This window comes from Pollicipes pollicipes, unplaced genomic scaffold (assembly GCF_011947565.3).
Source record: "Pollicipes pollicipes isolate AB1234 unplaced genomic scaffold, Ppol_2.1 Scaffold_3216;HRSCAF=3773_pilon_pilon_pilon, whole genome shotgun sequence".
NCBI classification, from domain to species: Eukaryota; Metazoa; Arthropoda; class Thecostraca; order Pollicipedomorpha; family Pollicipedidae; genus Pollicipes; species Pollicipes pollicipes.
Genome location: NW_023596251.1, coordinates 5,727,014 through 5,745,094, shown reverse-complemented (window position 1 = coordinate 5,745,094; position 18,081 = coordinate 5,727,014). Strand labels below are relative to the sequence as shown.

General features: G+C 48.8%; 1 protein-coding gene across 4 annotated transcripts; it reads left to right on the top strand.

Annotated features, from left to right (window-relative positions):
* The first annotated feature begins 765 nt into the window (after positions 1-765).
* Positions 766-7,732, top strand: LOC119090924 (uncharacterized). 4 transcript variants are annotated; one of them, XR_005093330.1, is made up of 4 exons: positions 766-794; positions 2,011-2,097; positions 6,471-6,697; positions 7,581-7,732. XR_005093330.1 is itself a non-coding variant. In XM_037213657.1 (3 exons), exon 1 carries the CDS (start codon positions 4,637-4,639, stop codon positions 5,639-5,641), a length of 1,005 nt encoding a protein of 334 aa, XP_037069552.1. In that variant the 5' UTR covers positions 4,629-4,636; the 3' UTR covers positions 5,642-5,697; positions 6,471-6,697; positions 7,581-7,732. The 4 variants fall into 4 exon arrangements, 1 of the variants encoding a protein (XP_037069552.1); XR_005093329.1 differs by having other exon boundaries at positions 791-823; XR_005093328.1 differs by having other exon boundaries at positions 792-892.
* The last annotated feature ends 10,349 nt before the right edge of the window (positions 7,733-18,081 follow it).

The window sequence follows — 18,081 nt, the reverse complement described above, 5'->3', positions numbered from 1 at the left end:
AGAAAGGATATCACCATCAACAACATATCTTTCTGAGCATTGCATGACATGAATTCACACCTTTGTACTCTAGGTCTGGGTTATACATGTAGCCCGTTATGCATATATATATATATATATATATATATATATATATATATATATATATATATATATATATATATATGCATATATCCAGCCCGGCAATATATGACGGAGATAAGAAAAATGTGAGGAGTAAAACAAATGCACAGAACGCTGCTATCCGAACCAAGACATGCATCAGAGAAACCTGCCTGCGCCTGAAATGGTGGAAAATTAAATTAAATGGCAGACCCTGCCGCCACCCTGCTGCCCACTAACCACGTATCCGCTAAATACCGACAATAACATGATAACTTTTCATGACGCTTTTTTCCATGCATTTTTTGCAGTGTTGCTATATGCGATCGGCTGCAAGTCGTCCAGCGCCTGCCCTATTGCGTCTCCCGTTTCAAGATCATTTGTAGCATGCCCCCATAGGCGAATCCTGGGATGGGGGCACGGGGCCATGGTCGCTCAAAAAGCTCTGAGTGTATGTTTTGGCCCAAAAAAATTCCAGAACTTCGTAAAAGTTTCGTCTACGTACCGTCTGTTTAACTTTGATTATGCAGCATCAAACATTTATTTCCGTTTCGGAAAAAAACTTCATGAAGAAAATTTGGCAGCGACTCGAATGTCAAAACAGAACGCATGTTGACGCGACTTAGTCATACTCCGCGCAAACATCGTGTTTGGTTAGCACGTGGGTGATTGAACTGCTGAGCGTTAGCGTTGTACGAGGACCGTTCAAGAACCAGAAAACGTTTTTAATCATCTCAGCCCTTGTTAACCCTCCCACTAAAGAACATGACCAGCCTTCTTCTTGATCTGTGTACCTATCTCAGTTTGTGCATTTGTATTGTAGTGTGTGGCCTGTTGGTAGGTGGATAGGTACCCATTTTTCAGTGGGAAAGTAATTATAAATAAATGGAGTTAAAGTTTATGAATGTCTGGGTCCTTGACATGGAGTATGTGTGTTGTGGTCATGGGATGATCCATCATCCTAATCCAGACATCTGGGGGTATGTTAATGGAATGGAGCAAAACCTAAAAAAACACCCACAGTTGGTGCAACACAACTTTGTACAATGATTTCCTGAAGCCTGATGATACTGAAAGAAATATAAACAGATTAGCTAATGAATGAAGAGGTCAATATCACTGGTATGGGCAATGCACATTTGTATTTCATTTCATGGTAGGTTGTTTTTGGGGTCTTTGGGGTAATGCCCCCCCCCCCCCCCAATACACCAGGATATTGGTGTGCTTCCAGTCATGGGTGGGGGATGGTTTCGAAAGTTTGTGTGGCCAAAGCGTATTGATTTAGATACCTACCTACTTTTAAGTAGGTACCTGTTGGTGAGGCCAGCAGTGGCAATAACACAAAATGTTGTAGTACCAACCACACCTGTCATACCACATTGTCCACCCATGCACCAAATAGCCTGTTCTGGATTTTCCTGTGGTTGCAGTGAGCAATAAATGGCTAATGCTACTTGACCAATTTCATCTGCCTAAGTGTAATAGGCACAGCCAGACATAATGTGAAAGTGTATGAGGTTGTGTGTGTATGCAACCTTGATTTCAACTTGAGGCAAAGCTTATCACTCTTTGATAAATCTGATTGCATATTGTGGTGTATTGCCTTGCCAAATTATCTGCCATCTTTTGTTTTATTTTTGAAAGAAAAATGATAGTTTTAGCCAGAATGGATGAAATGTTCAAATCTCCTATGACAAATGATCCCCTTTTCCATGCCTATGGTTGCTGCTTATTGCAATATGAAGTCAGAATAAGGATAGTGGCTACAATTTTTCCTATATTCCACTTTAACCATACTTTAATGTGCATGCATCATTAACCCAATTTCTAGTGGCCTCAATCTGATGAAATATCTATTTTCTATATTTTAAGCATCTCTTCTAACCCTTGACCTCTTTTTTATTTTAGGGACATCACTATCTTGAATCCTGATTCATGAATTCTGGCTACTGAATCTTCCTGAATCTACACTGCAATGTCAATAACTGACATCAGGTAATTCTTTAAGGGGAAGGTGGATAGGCAGCAATGGTGCATTGTGTGTAGTTAGTGCCTGTCAACATTGTTGGTAGCACATATGCAATAAATTATTCTGGAATCATCACTTACATGATTTATATATATATATACATCTGGGTGCTGGCAAATGTTGAAGCTTAGGCCAGATAAAGCATGACCAAATGGACACCTTACATTATTGAGCCTTCCTGAGTCATTGATGTAGCTGTCTTGATGCATACACTTTTTACCCTGTTAAGGTGTTTAAGTGCAATAGTTTTTGTCTTATGTGTGATGATTTAACAGAAAATGAAAAAGGGAATGTGGATAATTCAATTTTAAATGCAGCTTACTATCTTGAGCCAAATTGAGAAAAGTTTTGCTGATCATCAGCCACTCTACCAATGACTCTAATTGTCCATGTATTTATTAAAAAGGTTCTCAGTATCCACATCAAAACAATCTCTAGAAATGTTAACTCCACCACAGCTCTTTTTTTTGTAAACATTAATTTCCTTTGTAAGAGCAGTAACTAGTTCTGGCAGCAGAAGTTCTGTTGCAAGGCCTTTATCTCAAATCATCATTCATTTTCAGTAAGGTCTTAGCATAAACACCAGAGTGTAATTCGGTGAAAGCTAACCCTTTTTCCAATATTCCTACTTATCCTTATGTTTGACTGCTCTTTCCCAGCATGATCCAGACAACACACGCATACCACCTACAAGGAGATTGAAGGAGCTGTACCCCGCAGGTTAGCGGAGTAGGTGCACTGTTTTCCAAAATGATAATGATAATAATAATTGCGCCCACACTTCACAGACATCTCATGAGTCAGAACTGATAGGTTTGGTTGAAAGCTAACATATAAACAGGAGGTATTTGACACTGCTTTGAGTATGACTTATGCTGTGTGATTTAACTGCCAAGAATTCAATTTACCACAGTCCTTTGATTTCATTATTTCTTCTTCTGAGGATTATGAGGTGTACTTTCATCGGACATGTCATTAACTTTGCATGAACACGCTTGACAATAATAAGTTGTTGATTATTTTCAACTTGTACCTTCCTTTCTTTTGCACTGGCCAGTCACGACTACTCATACCCTCATCCAAATGTAAAAGAAACATGGCATCTCCATCGCCTTATTTCCTCATTTGCAGCATGTCCTCCATCCACCAAGCCTTCGACGTCCTCCAGCTCATCCACCCCACCCGCTGCACCTGTTCCATTACCAGGCCAGGTAGTGCAAGATAAACCTGCAGCGTCAACAGCCACGTCGACAGTGGCACAGACGAGCAAGGTATGCGCTCCATCTGCGCTTTCAAGCCCATCTAGCACGCCGTCGCCCGCACCAAACGGAGGTGAAATGCCACAAGCCAAGACTGCGGTGCCAGCAGCAGAGTTGGTAGAGACCATTCCCACTCCCACGCCTGCGATGGTCCGCCCAGTGGATTTCGGAGACGTTGTCGCTAAAAAAACGAGCGGGGAGAAAGCTCGGTAGCGCAGCGATCAAGGCTGCCCTAAAACAGCGATGGAAACCTTTAACAAGGAGCGACTTCCCAACTTCTGAACACCGGCGTGGGGGGCAGCTGCGCGCCCGACGAGCCAACGACACGCACTTCGACACGTTTTCATAGCTGGCTATCTCGCGGCATCCGGAACATTGGGGGGGGGGGAAGGGGGGGGGGTGGCATGGTGCGCGTCCTGCGTGCTGTTTGCAACGGCGTCGGAGGCAGGCGGCAGGTCTGGTACCGAGAACCAGCCCGTGGGCAGGTTGGTAGCTCTTCCACTGCGGGACTTCTCCGACATAACTGGGATGACAGACGCTCTCAGCGTGTACAACCGAAATGGGCACTACGAAAAGTCATTCGCCGCCGCCGCAGATTTCCTGCGAACCGTTGCGAACGACGAACCCGTCTCGACCATGCCGACTTCCGCTAACAGTCGTCAGATACAACGCACCCGAGCGGCCCTGGGCAGCATTGTGGACACAGTGAAGTTTGCTGTCATGCAAAACACCCACTGAGGGGTCATCGAGACGACGGGCGTATCGATCCGTCTGGAGTGTACCCCGCATCTAACGACGGGAATTTTCGGATGTTGCTGCGGTTCAGACTGCAGAGTGGCGACACGGAGCTGCAAAAGCATCTGAAGTGGACCGGCAGTGCTACACTTTACACTAGCAAAACGGTTCAGAACGAGCTTCGAGAGGATCTGCTTCGGCTGCTACGGGACGCGGTGTCAGCAAAAGTCGCTGCCTCGCCGCTGTGAGCTATAATCGCCGATGAGACTTCAGACAGGGCTTACCTGCGGTGAGGTACTTGGACCAAAAGGATGGGAAAAACGTGCTGCGCGAGGACCCGGTCAGCCTCGCAGATGTCTTCCCGAAGCTGAACGCCGCAGAAACGGAGGGGCGAGGTCAAGCTGTCCGGTCAAAACCCGGCAAAAGTTGTACTCGAAGCTGTGGACCGCCTCCACCTGGACAGAAGTGCCTCATCACGCAGTGTTACGACGGTGCTACCGCCATGTCCAGCATGAAGGCCGGCGTGGCGACCCATGTCCAGCGAGAGGCACCCCTGGCCCACTACCACCACTGCGCGATGCACGGCCTTAACCTCGCCGCATCCAAGATGTGCTCGGTTCGTGCGGTGAGAAAAGCACAGGGAACGATGGAGACAGTCATAGTTTTCGTGACCGACGGCGCCAAGCGCTCCGTGGTGCTGCAGCAGGCACAGAAGACAACAGGTCGGAGCCAACAGCGCCTCATCAAGCTATGCGAGACTCGCTTTGTTGAGCGTTACACGTCCGTTCATCGCTTCTGTGAACGGTTCGCAGCCATCGCGGACGCCCTGCGTCTCATGACCGACTGGACCGGCGCAATCACCAGATCAGAGGCAAACATGCTCCTGAAGACCATGGCGGCTTTGGACTTCCGGGTGGCCATCGTGACCATGAAGGCGCTGGGCAGTCTGCTGCGACCAGTATCCCTCAAGCTACAGCGAGCGGGTGCAGATCTGATCCAGACGCTCGGCTTGGCGAGGACCACCATCAGTACACTCACGGACCTGCCCACTGAGTCTTCGTTCGATGAGCTGATGGCCGAAGCGCAGATAATGGCAGAAGAGCTGGACACAAGCATCGAGAGGCCGCGTATCCCTGCGCACCGCTCTACCTTCAGAGCGAACGCGGGTGACGACCTGGGCGTCACCTGCTACTTCCGCGTGAACGTGTACTTCCCAGCCATTGACGCAGTGCAGCAGGACATGGAGGAGAGGTTCGGCAGCGACCACACAGGCACTGGTGATGCTGGACAGCGAGCTGAGGCTCCACGACAGACGCACCACCGCCAGGTGTTCTCGCTGTCCGGCATTCTGCCAACGAGGGTGACCGGCGTGACATGGAGGACATCCGTCCAGGCTGGGAGCCCTACCCACCGGCTCTTCCTCAGACCTTCGAGTGTGACACGAAGGCCGAGCTTCAGGTCTGGTCGGCCATGTGGCGACGCAGCCCGGACAAAGTGGTACCTGACTCCGCGGTAGCAGCGCTGGACCACTGCGACCCTGTAACCTTCCCGACCATCCACCGCCTGCTCCGGGTTAGCATTTTCAGCTTCCACCCAACGCCACCAAAGCCAGTAGTCCATTCACATACACGCACTGCTCTAGTCCATCGCACTCCGCCGCCTGGCACTGAACTCAATACTACTTTCCTCAATATGCATAGATTAAATTGCTTAGCTGAGATATACCCTGATCTTCTTGCTCTTTATCTTTTTATGCGTTACGACACTGTATAGGTCCGTTGTATGCGAAGTTTTTCAATAGTATTGTGTTGTATCGTTTTTAAAATGTCACATTTTCCTGATTTTTCTAATTGATGCCATACCAGTTAGGAAAGATCGCAATAGAGGTCGAATGCCCGTATCAAAATAATAAAGAACAGTGCAGAAGAAGGTAGTTAAAATCTGAACACTCGAATGGGCAACGCGTTGGTTATGGATTCGATGGTACTGGTGTCTTCAGACATGATTATGCCGTGATTATAGGATAATCTATTCGTTTCTTTATTGGGTATTAAGGGTGCGTCGATGACTAGGTCATGTTACGTCTACTATATTAATATGTGTATACCTGAAATATTAGCAGGTGCCAAATACCTAACACTTTCATTAAATTTGCAGAATTATTTGGTCTGTTTCAGTTACCCAATTGATGCCAATACTATGTCATTTATTATCAGATTGTAATATATTATTGCCGTTTATTTCATAATTAGCACGATCATTTTCCCGAGGGAATTTTTTCATGAGAAAGAATAATCCTACTGGATCACCAATCACCATCACATTTCTCTAATATCTCTCATTAGATCCTAGCGGTTCTGCCGGTGTCCGCTGCGGAGGCCGAGCGGCCCTTCAGTGAGGTCGCCTGGACGCTGACCGAGGTCCGCGCGACGATGGGTGAGGAGCGCCTGGAGGCGTTGGTGATGTGCCAGACGCACCGTGACCTTCTCCCAGCCTCGAAGGAAGTTGCGGACTTCTTCGCCAAGTCTGGCGCTCGTTGAGCGAAGCTTTCGCATCTGCTGTAGGCCCCGGCGTGAGTTATATTTAATAAGCATTTAATTAATCTTATCATTATTCCAGAATATCCAAATTCCCAATGTTGCGGACAAATCTGCCCTGATTCCTATATTTTCCGTAGTTTTGTGAAATGTCGGTGATGCCTGTCTCTCCTCTTAATTTGTTTATTTCACCCTAGCGCTAGACCTGTCACGACCCTCTATATTGATGGCCTGTTTTATCATTCTTGCCGCCCGTCCCTTCCCACCAGCCGAACCCCACATGTGACTGCCATGCGGGGTGGCCGGGGCCGGCTACGGAACGATAGACAGTTGATTCTCAGAGTGACGCCGGGAGAGGACGTGCGTGTTGTCTCCCTGGCCCGATTTGACCACGAAACTGCAGCGTCAACCGACTGATGCGTCTGGATTGAAAGTGAATTGATATGAGCGATCAGAACGGAACACACATCATGCACTGAAGATGCTATATTGTCGATTATGAGTAAAATTTTGCCTCGATTTGTCTCTTCTGCCTTTTATACTCATACACAATGTTTAGTTAACATATGCTGTGTTAAAGGTGCCAAACAGAAAATATTACCCATCACAATTGTGCGCGAAATTGATGCGGTGAATACTTAAAGGTTCTCGTTATAGCTTTGTGGCGTTTATCAGTACTTCCACTAAGGGCTTTTTTCCTCACTTTGTGTCCTCACGCCGTTGGCCCTTGCAAAACAGTCCTGCGTATATTACCAAACTTCCTACATTGGTCTTATCTCCGACAGCAGCAGTGGTCGCTCACGCTTACGCTGTCTTCCGCCACCAATATCATTTAAATGTTACGTCAACCCTTAATTCTCCTTAAATTAACATTGCGTCCTGACTCCTGACTGACTCATCATTCATCTCGTTCCACAGCGCGGCTCACCGGTATGCTCGCCCGCCACAGCCGCTCCACAGCTGCCGCTACGCTACATAGCCACTAGAATCATCCTTTGTCCGGCCTCATCACCCTGTCTCACCGTTTGTCACCCTGATCGCCATTTGCAATAAACCCCATTTGCCCAGTTGACTCTTGAAAGTAATATCTTATGTTACGAGCTTTGTAAACATGCATACTGTATATAGAAGATTCAAAAGCACTTCGGCGCCTGAATAATGTCCCTACTAGGTACTCGCGAGAGGCACCATGCACTGGACCTCGGATCCCACACCAGCCACCTGGCGACGAACGGTTACCCCCCCCCCCCCAAAAAAAAATCCAGACTAGATCCCCCCCTGCATGTCCCACACACTGGGCTTGCCGTAAGTCCACTGTGTGTTCCGACATTCATTACCAAAGACCTAGTAAAACGATGAAAGGAGCTGAACACATTTAACCCACGTTCGGGGGAGGGGTGGAATTGTCCCCCGAAGGTTTTTCCAGAATGGTTTCCGAAAGGTGCGGGGCAACCGCGCCAAATGTTGCGTAACTGTCAACCATTGAATAGCAAATCGTTTGGTTTAAGAAATTTAGATGTACCTTGTGAGGTCGCTGACCTATGGCAGGTCAAAGTCAGGCCATGGTTTCAGCGAAGTCGATTTCCAGAGAATCCCTTAATCTGATGCAACAGCGGAGTGTTAGACGAAGCCATACATCTATTAGATGCTCTCTTAGGCAGCACGAGTATTGAATGAGCAAATAACGTTGACACAGGTCAGGTATGAAGGTCAGACCAAGGTCAAACCCAACCTGTTTTATTACCCTAGGGCTTGATGCAAGGGGTAGTTTCTGGTGCTCATGTCGAATTTATTGATAGCAGGAACCGCATTATACTTCTCTGCGGACTTTTTATAGGTCAAAAAAGAGGTCGTTGGCCTAACATGACGAGGTCAACATTTTTTTTTTAGAGACATACTGCCTAGCGTAATCTTTGTCGCTTATTCACATGCAAAACTCGGAGAAGTCTTGTATGATTTTGGTCACCATGGCCTCCAAAAGGGAAAACAAAGTCGCTGACCGTAAATGAGCATGAGACCTTTTGCTGAGAAACAGTTGGCTAGGTTCTGGGGGGGGGGGGGGGGCACTTCGGAGACCAACCTGGCATTTAAACTCGTTTGATCTTATTTGACCAGAAGGCCATGGCTTAGGAACCTCAACTTTTGACCTAAGCGAGTTCACGTAGAGGTCGACACACCTTGGAAATTTGGTGTCACTAGCTTTCTTAGTTCCCGAGATCTCAGCGGAATCAAATTGACCCCTACCTGAGCGAAGTGTACCTAGCCGGCCACCCGGGGGGAGGTGGGTTAAAACTGTTATGATCATATCCAAATTACATGCCCTCACCACTGTCATATTCCTCTCTGTTTTATGCGTTCACTGCAGTCCGTCGTACGCAGACAGCGATCGGTTGCCTTGGTTGATCATGTAGTCATTCGCGCCATTTTTATTCGCCCCAATCTGCCTGTCGCCAAGGGCGTGCGAACATCCTGGCGCGTCAATAAAGATGTTCTAGTTGTTCGGAAAATTTTTGCGGACATTCGAACTTTTTGGCGCCTGTCCACGGCAAGATCACAGCTTGTTGCGAGGGAGTTTGTCTTTGAGGGCGGACTCAGCGTGAGGTCAAGCCAGGAGCAAGCAAATATGGAAGCAAGCAAGCATCGTTTTCCTGTATTGTCCGCCATGGCTTCAGTTATTTCACACAAAAATCGTTGCCGACACCCGACGAAATAATAACATGACGTTCAACCGTCGCCATGATGGGCGGGGATTATGGCATGTGTATTGATACCAAAACGTGCTCCTACATTTTGTGGTTTCGGAATAGCGGCAGTTTGTAATGAACACGCCACGGCGATCTACAGCTGCCTCGGGCGCCAGGCAGCAACATAGTTATACTGCAGAATGTACTCAGAATTGGACAAACATAAAGTGCGGTGTTCGGGTAAATTCGACCTTTGACCTGCCATCAACATACAAACTAGCACCAATCGTGAGATCGTGTTCGGAACAATATACTGGTGTTCTCGGCTAAGCTCTATCTTTATAACTTTGGAAACGCCAGGGGGAGGGTCGCATCAACCCACTTTCCCCCTATCAGTCTGAGTTATGTAAAACGGCGAATGACGGCGAAGGTTAAGACATACAGCGAGCTAGGTACTGAAACGCACATGCAAAAGGGATATTGCTATCAACCACATATTTCCTGAGCGTAACATTACATAAATTCACACTTTTTCCCTCCGATTTGTGGGCACCAAAAGTCTCCCGTTATATCCCACAGGTCATAACTCGGCCAGATATTCCGGAGGCTAGACAATCTTCACAAGAATCAGAATATTGCACGATGTGCTGTCATCTTCAAGATAACATGCACCTAAATAACTTGTCATTAATCACGAAAGTATATAAAATGCAGGTAAGCATTGCGTGTGAGTGTTTTTTAAGATGCAATTATTTTTGAAGGCGTATTCCCATTGCCCCGGCAAGAGGCGGTCCTTCGTGAACGTGGACACGCACTGGAGCTAATGTTCTATAACAAATACAATCGACTTAAGCCTCAATGGCCCTTAGTCTTAGGCCGATTCTTGACCGCCGCTTGGCCGAAATCTGATTTATGACTTCGCCGTATGCCCATTGATTAGCCAAATACACTTGAGTATGTATAATCAAATTACGAAGAAAATTGATCTTTTTGCATGTTTTGTTAAAGACCACACCGGACATAGCATTAACGATCGTTTCGGATGTTTTCTGAATAAATCTGATGACAGCTTTCGCTTCTTCTCGCTGGTCGTTGGAAGATGGCACCACAGTTCATGATACAAAGAAGATATAGGTTGTCACATTTCATGACCGGTTATTAGTTATATTTCTCAACGTTTCATCCTTCATTGGTTATTTTCTGGAAAGACGGTGTATGATAAAATCGATATCATGGTACGTTCGTTAACCTGAAATTGTCTTGTGCCTGTTCTTACATGGGTCCTATACCTACAAATATTAGTTTTTGTAATACCGTTTAAGCGCAAAGATATACTACATACGTATCGCAAAACAGACATCGGCACTTACGTATTACAGATGCCCGTCACTGACAGGCGACGGCGATCATACGCATACGTTCTTACAGGCAATGTTCCGGTGCTCTCCGCCCTTGCCAACACAGAGCGCACTGATAAGCGCACTGGCCCAATCCAACAAAGTGCCTTTCATTGTTTCAGGGGCCTCGAGCAGTGAAAGTCACGGGCTCGGTCTTGTCCCTGCTTGGGACTGTGCGGTTTTGGTAGTGCCTGATCGACGTGGAGGCCCTCATCGACTCCGGAGGCCCGCGGGTGGCGCAAAGGACCCTCTGACAGGCATTGAGGGCCCGGGACGCAGGGCCGGGATGCAAAATACGATCTCCGCCGAGCCCTTCGGGCCGTTCGTAGCCACGAATCGGGTCTTTGATGGTCTGTCTCCAGAGACCTAAGACGGAGGAGAGGGGGAGGGGGCGGGGCACGTGTCCCTGTACATCTGTGTGCGCCACTGGAGGTACCTGAGCGGTGAATGCGGCCCGTGAGCGACAGGAGTATACGAGTATTTTCCCGGTTCCCTTATTGCCAATAGTTGGAAGGGTAACATAAATATAAGCAGCTTTAAGGGCCCTTAAATACCAGTGTACCCTTGGCGGTCAGGAAGCCCCGACTAAGCGGCCAGAGGGGGGTCCAGGAGCCTAGCAGGTCGTGCGTCCTGGGCCACTACACGATGCTACGGTGTTGTCTGAACCTCTATTCAGCACTATTAAATTTTTGCTACTCTCATTCAGTGTGGTCATTTTTCTAAATCAATTTCACTGTTCCAAAACGAGCTCTTCCCAGGGGTTTCTGCACTCCTCGCCATTATCCCTCTCTTCAACAGCCAGACGCAATAAAGTCTTAAGCCAAGACTTGAGACCCCATGATTTTCCCGATTTGGGCTGAAGGGCATTCCCGTCCTCTTTCTGCTTTCCTTCTGGTTACTAGTGATACACATGATACATTGGTCCCTTTTCTAACGCCGAGAGCCGTCTGACCGGGACGGTTCATCCTTGATTGACGCAGGGCCAGGGCCAGGACCGGGGCCAGGGCCAGGGCCAGGTTGACGCAGGGCCAGGGCCACCGACGCAGAAAGGTCCCAAGCGTAGCTGGCTTAATAAATGGCACAGGAATGCCAGTTCGACGCGTTTGGGCCCTAGAGAAAGCTGACAGAGGGACCCTATCCGGTGCTGGCCCCTTGACTGACAAGATGGCACCTGTCCAAAAGGAGGAGGGGTGGGGGGATTTGGTCTAGCACGAGCGGGATGTCCAACATGTCCGGATGTCCGGACCGCCGGGATGTCCAGCATGTCCGGATGTCCGGTCCGCCGGAATGTGTTCCGCGGGGAACCGAGTGAAACCGAGTCAGGGGTCTCGGGCTCTGATGCAAAGATGGCGCCCAACTCTGCTCTGATGCACGCCCGACTGAGCTGGTAGCGTTTGGACTGTGGACAGGCCGCCCCACCGACCGGCCTCGTGCGTGAGTGGCGGGGTTCCGTTCTCGGACGAGGGACGGCGCGCGCGTGAATGCGTTCTTTATTTGGCGGCCGGCGTGTCTCGTCCGCCGGCCCGCCGCCGGTGTAGATGCCGGCCGGAACGTCGAGCTGGGCAGCTTCTGGGCTGGTGTGTGTGTCCAAGCTCCGCATCCAACCGATTGCACATTACTATTCCCACACACATACCGCGATTGAGCAGAAGCATTGTCCGCGAATTTGGTGGGCGGCGGTTTGTTTGTCCGACGGGCTGTAATACCGAATAGGTATTTACGTCTCACCGGCTGTCAGGGCTATTTTGAGTCAGAACACCTCTATTACGTATTTTATCAGGGATTAGGTACGTGGGATGCAGAAGTGTGGCCAGGACCCCATCGCAGGATAGAAAAGTCCAGAGATGGGCAACATAACCACCAACCAACATGCCACCATCGCCTCTTTGCGGCAGGTCCTTCACCCGTCTCGATTAACTCCAGACTGGTGTTGCTGGACCCTCAGATGTTATACTGAGGAGGCTGAGGAAAGGTAAAACAAGACACGTGTCAAGATTGATAAAGTGGATGGCGAATGCAAGCGATCCTCACGATTCTCCCAATCCATCCAGCTTATATATCATAAACCAGCTCAGTGACGTACACTCGGTTCAGCTGTTCAGATGATGAATCAACAGCGCCTTGAAGCGTGTCACGTGTGTAGTGTTTTGCACGACAGTTGGCAGGCAGTTGAATACATTCGCGGTCAGCTTTTTTAACTTCCGATTTACTTGCAACGAGAATCGCAGTTCCCCATTGGGTTGCAGGGGATTCATCCCCCGTCGCAACTTGGGCTGCATTCTGCAGATTTGTAAGAAAGTGCGCCAAATTTGGAGGGAAGCCGGTTTGTTGGCATAATGTCAGGGTTCTCCTCATTATTATTTTTTTCTTATCGCTCATCCGACCAACTTATTTGCTACGCTCCCGTTTCAAATGTACCTATTTAAAGAAACAAACTGCTTGTGGACTGGGCCATTGAACGCGTCTAACCGGGGAGGGGGGAGGGGTAGGGCAATGTCCAGATTCGGCTGATAAGACAGACTCCCACCCACCCTTGAGCATAAAGGCATGTTAAGTTCGGAATAAGTCCTGTCTACATGGGCGTGTGAAAAAAAAAATCAACTGGGGGGAGAGGAGACACAATCAAATAAAATCACTAGCAATATAGGTTGGCGTGCCAGGAGCTGGATATCTACATGCGCGCCTACCTGGGGCAGTCATCGAATGAGTCAGCCTTACACATCAGCCATCAATGCCTTAAAAAACGGCTTGTAAAATATAACCAAGACGTACAGTAATAACGGAGCCAAATACCGCGTAGGATGTTAACCAGAGCCCGCAGTGCCAAACAGCAGTCAGCCAAACAAGTGCCTTGCACGATTACCGTGCAGCTACTGCCGAGTAGCCAGCCATTTCCGATGCCATGAGCCAGAGATGAAAGCTTTGAATTATTTAATGCGCCTGCTGCCAAGGGCGTGCGGACGCGGCAAAGTTTAAGTGCATAAATAAAACGTCGTCCATGCCCATGCACAATGGTTTAACTAGGGCGGCACTGGACCGCATGGCGTCACTCATCGGCTGAGATGGGCGAAATCGGCTGCAGTAGCCCTCTATCGGGCAATACCCGAACCATTAGGCTAAGGGTTGCGAGGAAGTGGGGCAGACCTCAGCCCCTGGATCTCACGCACGCTGGACTATATGAACGCTGGACGTTTTGAATTCTGGATGCTGTGGCTTTGGACTCTGCGCACCTGGACTTTTGGATTCTCCTCTGTTCAGGGACATTGGACAGCTTTTGGATGTTATGAACGCTGGATACTGCGATTTTGGAGGTTTTGACCAATGCACGGTATGATCCCTGGACGTTGCAATACGCATCCGATTTCATGACGTGTTGTGGCCATGGCTATTCGATTCACTCAGCGGCATTCACAATATACAACAGATCGAAAATATATTCGAGAAGCGGCCCGCGCACCACCGCCTGTAGTGTGCACCAGGATTTGTCCATGCGTTCCATTTTGTTCACTATGGTAACAAAGAAAAACCTAATCGCCAGGCTTGTGCGGCACGACCTACACGATACATGAACAGTAGAGCCACGGAATCTAGACCGAATACAATTAGGCGAACTGAACGAAACTACTGCGCAAGTGGTTCTCATGCATCGGGATGAAAAGGAACTCATCAAAGCCCTGGCAACATCTTGGCGCACCAAAAAACCCATCCCGGCGCGGGTCCGTTTTCGTGTTCCCACTCTTCACCACAGTGAGGGCGATGCAATGATCGGGGGTGTTTTGGGTTAAGAAACACAGTGTTGACCATCTCAACTTCATTCGGTAGCACAGAGGCGCACAGGTATTCTAGTTTGTTATAACATCATCGTGACCTGAAGCCAGAGAGCCGAATGCGTTAAACAATGCAATTACCGGTCTTCCGATCGTGCTCCACTGCTTCACTATTGTAGGCAAGGCGGGCACTGCATAGGCGCTACTGTTGACACCATTTATTACTAAGAAAACATGCCTAAATACATGCATTGTTAAACCTCTAGAAAGGCCAACGTAAGGTGATCCTTTTGGCGGAGGCGATGCACTGCAGGTGCCTGCGGATGGGCGAATAGAACATACCCGTGAATTCAATATATTTCTAATAACGAAAGAAATATACATGGCCACACCCCATACATGTTCCAAAAGCAGAATATTTTGTTTCCTTTATGAAATAAGCGCAGCTATGCCTGCTCAAACAGCATAAATGTAGTTTCATCCGTGCTGTTGAGTGCGTCATTTACGGAAAAGCCATGTCAAACTGTGCGATGACGACCAGGAGCGTGACGATATCCTTCACGCTCTGTACGAACAACTCGCGGTCGAGGTTGAAGTAACCGCCCATGTTCATGTTGACCTGCTGGCCCGCCAGGCGGTGGAGTAGCTCCCGCAGCGGCAGATCATCTGACATCAATAGGTGGTTTCGGAGCAGAGCTTCACCCTGCCGCGACTGCCAGCAGCAGCTGTGGCCGGCGTTGGTGGCCAGCTTCATCATCATCAGTGTACGGAACGCAAACAGTTTCGACGCATAGAAGAAGATGCTGCGGCCGCCAGCAGGTGTGAAGACATCCCGCGCAGAAAGATAAACGCTAATCGCCGTCTCCAGTACAAAGAGAAACATGATGATCACCACAAAGGAGGAGAATGTGCGACATAAGCGGCTGGCTAGCTGGCAAAGGCAACCGTGCTGGCGCACCAGGCGCTTCAGCCGCGGCATGTTCTCTTCCTTCAGCGCCGCACAAATTTGTGAATTAATGTCACGGAAGGCATTTGCCAAACACCAGCATATGCCAATGGAAATCATAAACCAGGAGTCGAAGGTGCCCGACGAAGATCAAGCTACTGAAAACAGAGCATGCTGTAAGCCATCCAGGCATGTGAGATGGATTCAAGATCGCAGACCTCGTCTTTATGACCACGTAAAAGGCCAGTGACAGCACCACGAAGAGTGCGAAGCGGCGGACGTAGCGGCCGGCCCGCCGGAGGTCGACGGGTCCGAATGTCTGCTCGTACTCGCGACAGGCCTGCAGGAGACGGTGCAGGCGGCGCGCGTTCAGCCAGACCCAGAGCAGCACCCCTGCCCACCTCAGGTATGTCTGCAACACCATCGCCATGACATACGCGTCCCGTGCCGAGGTGATTGGCCATGGCAGGAGGTTTGGCTCAAGAGCGCAGCGAGTCGCCAACAGCGCCGTCGCCAGCAGCGTCAGCAGCAGGCAGCGTGGCGCCGGCAGCGAGCGCAGTCGGAAGCTGCCGTCGACGGCGGAGAGCGGCAGCGAGCCAGACAGCGTCGCTCCCAGCAGCGCCGGCCGCAGGGCCCGTACGAAACGAGCCAGGCTCGGCTGCAACACATGTCCCGGCAATGTGACGCCCTGGCTGTTAAGTTGACGCACGGTCTGGTAATGTGATACGCGGACTGGTGTTTTCACACTTGGGCCTCTAACGAGACACTCAGACTAGTAATGTGACGTTCGGTCTGGTACCGTGATGCATGACCCGGTTAAAACTGGAACTGGTGTTGCTACATACATGTGGTCGAGCACAGTGCCTGGCTAAAACACTGCCTGGCAAATTCAGCACAAAGGCTGATACCTCAACGCATCTGGCCCGGTAATCAGATTATCAGTCTGCTGCTTGAACGCATGCTCAAGAAATACCATGAACGTCGCGGTAGTATAGCATGCGGTCTATGCACAACAGCATAGAACGATGCAAGACGAAGGTCTTCGTTGACATTGCTATCCGTCTCTTTTTGTTTGTTTTTCTCTCACCGCTAAAGTCCCTGTCGTCTTTGGTTATGACACCTGGTAGCAGGATCGGTGCGTGCACTGTTTACCCGTTTAAAAACCTGCTGGCAGAAGCTGCTGTTGGCAGAAATTACCAAAACTGCAAGTAACTGAAGGGCTGTGAAATGTATTGTAAATCCTTGGAACAAAAATAAATAGCAAAACAGCAAATAACCTGCATGTTCATCATTGTTGGGGTTAGTAGATTGCATGAAGTTAAAAAATAGCGTGACAAACAAGGGCTGACCTCATAAAAAACGTCAGACGGCAGAATTTGTTACGGATATACCAAGAATAGACTATCATTAAGATGAAGGGCAGCGATGCCAATACTCTTCTCAGTCTGTGCGATAAATCTACCTGGTAAACAGGGTTGGAACTGCAAACCATAGAGCGATCGGCCCGGAGTGATCCTACCAGCTGCTCATTATCCAGCCGAGGTATACAAGATGGGAAAAGCTGCTGGAAAGTTGGAGTGTATCCAGCGGAAAATGCTGCAAGGTTTTACACTGAGCAATTCCAGCAATGGTGTGCCGCGTTTCCCGGCGAAGACACTGTAAGGAACGCGTCCCCTACAACTTTCAGAACTGGGACTACGTTCGCCGACCGTTTCAGAGAGACTCGTGATTGTCCCAAAGCATAGCCGCCTAATGTTGGGCTGATGCTTGGTATTACCTTGCAGGGCCTGGCATGACTCAGACCTCTGGAAGTACATAAATTGTACTATTTCTGTTACTTCAAATGAGGCACAAGCACCACATTTCTGACCGATTTTAATATAAGCACGTCTTTCACGCCTGTGTGGGCATTTATTGTGTTAAATCCCACATGTAGAGCCATGTGGGCGGTGCGTAGGCGATAGGCAATATATCGGCCACACGCAACTGTTATCAAAAGCAAGGCCTTATCTCAACCTGTTTTAAATGCTCACTCATCGCGCCGCGCTGCGTGGACCATTCTCAAGACTAGGCATGCCCCACGGAAATCAAAATGGAGCGCGCCGATTTTCCGGCATCCCTGAGAAAGAAGAATGCAGTGAATTTCCCTGTGAAGGCGGCGAGCTAAATCAGTTCTGATTATTTCCAACATCCATGGAGGTGTTGGAGCTGTCCGAACCTCGGACGGGTCAGAATATCTTCATTCGCATGGTTACTACTTGCGTTGAATCGAGTGGTGAAAGTCTCGAAGGGGACCGGAAGGGTGGAAGTTAAAACGAGATGTCTGCTTGACATGTTGATTTGAGTCACTAGAAATTTACATGTTTCCATCCCAAAGTTTGCTGCTGCCGAAGCACTATCAAAATTCGTTGTTGACACCATACTTGCTGTTAAGGTGGTTTCATCTTGGGATCAGCAAAAGTCTAAACAATAACAACAGTAATACTATGGCTGATTGTAAGAAATTCGGAAGAAATCCTAGCATTTCGTAGCATGTGCCTAAAAGTTATCGCTTTGAGGAACCACAGCATTTGCTCTTGTTTCTCAACTAGCCCCAACTCTTCTTTCAGGGTACTTTTCTCTCCG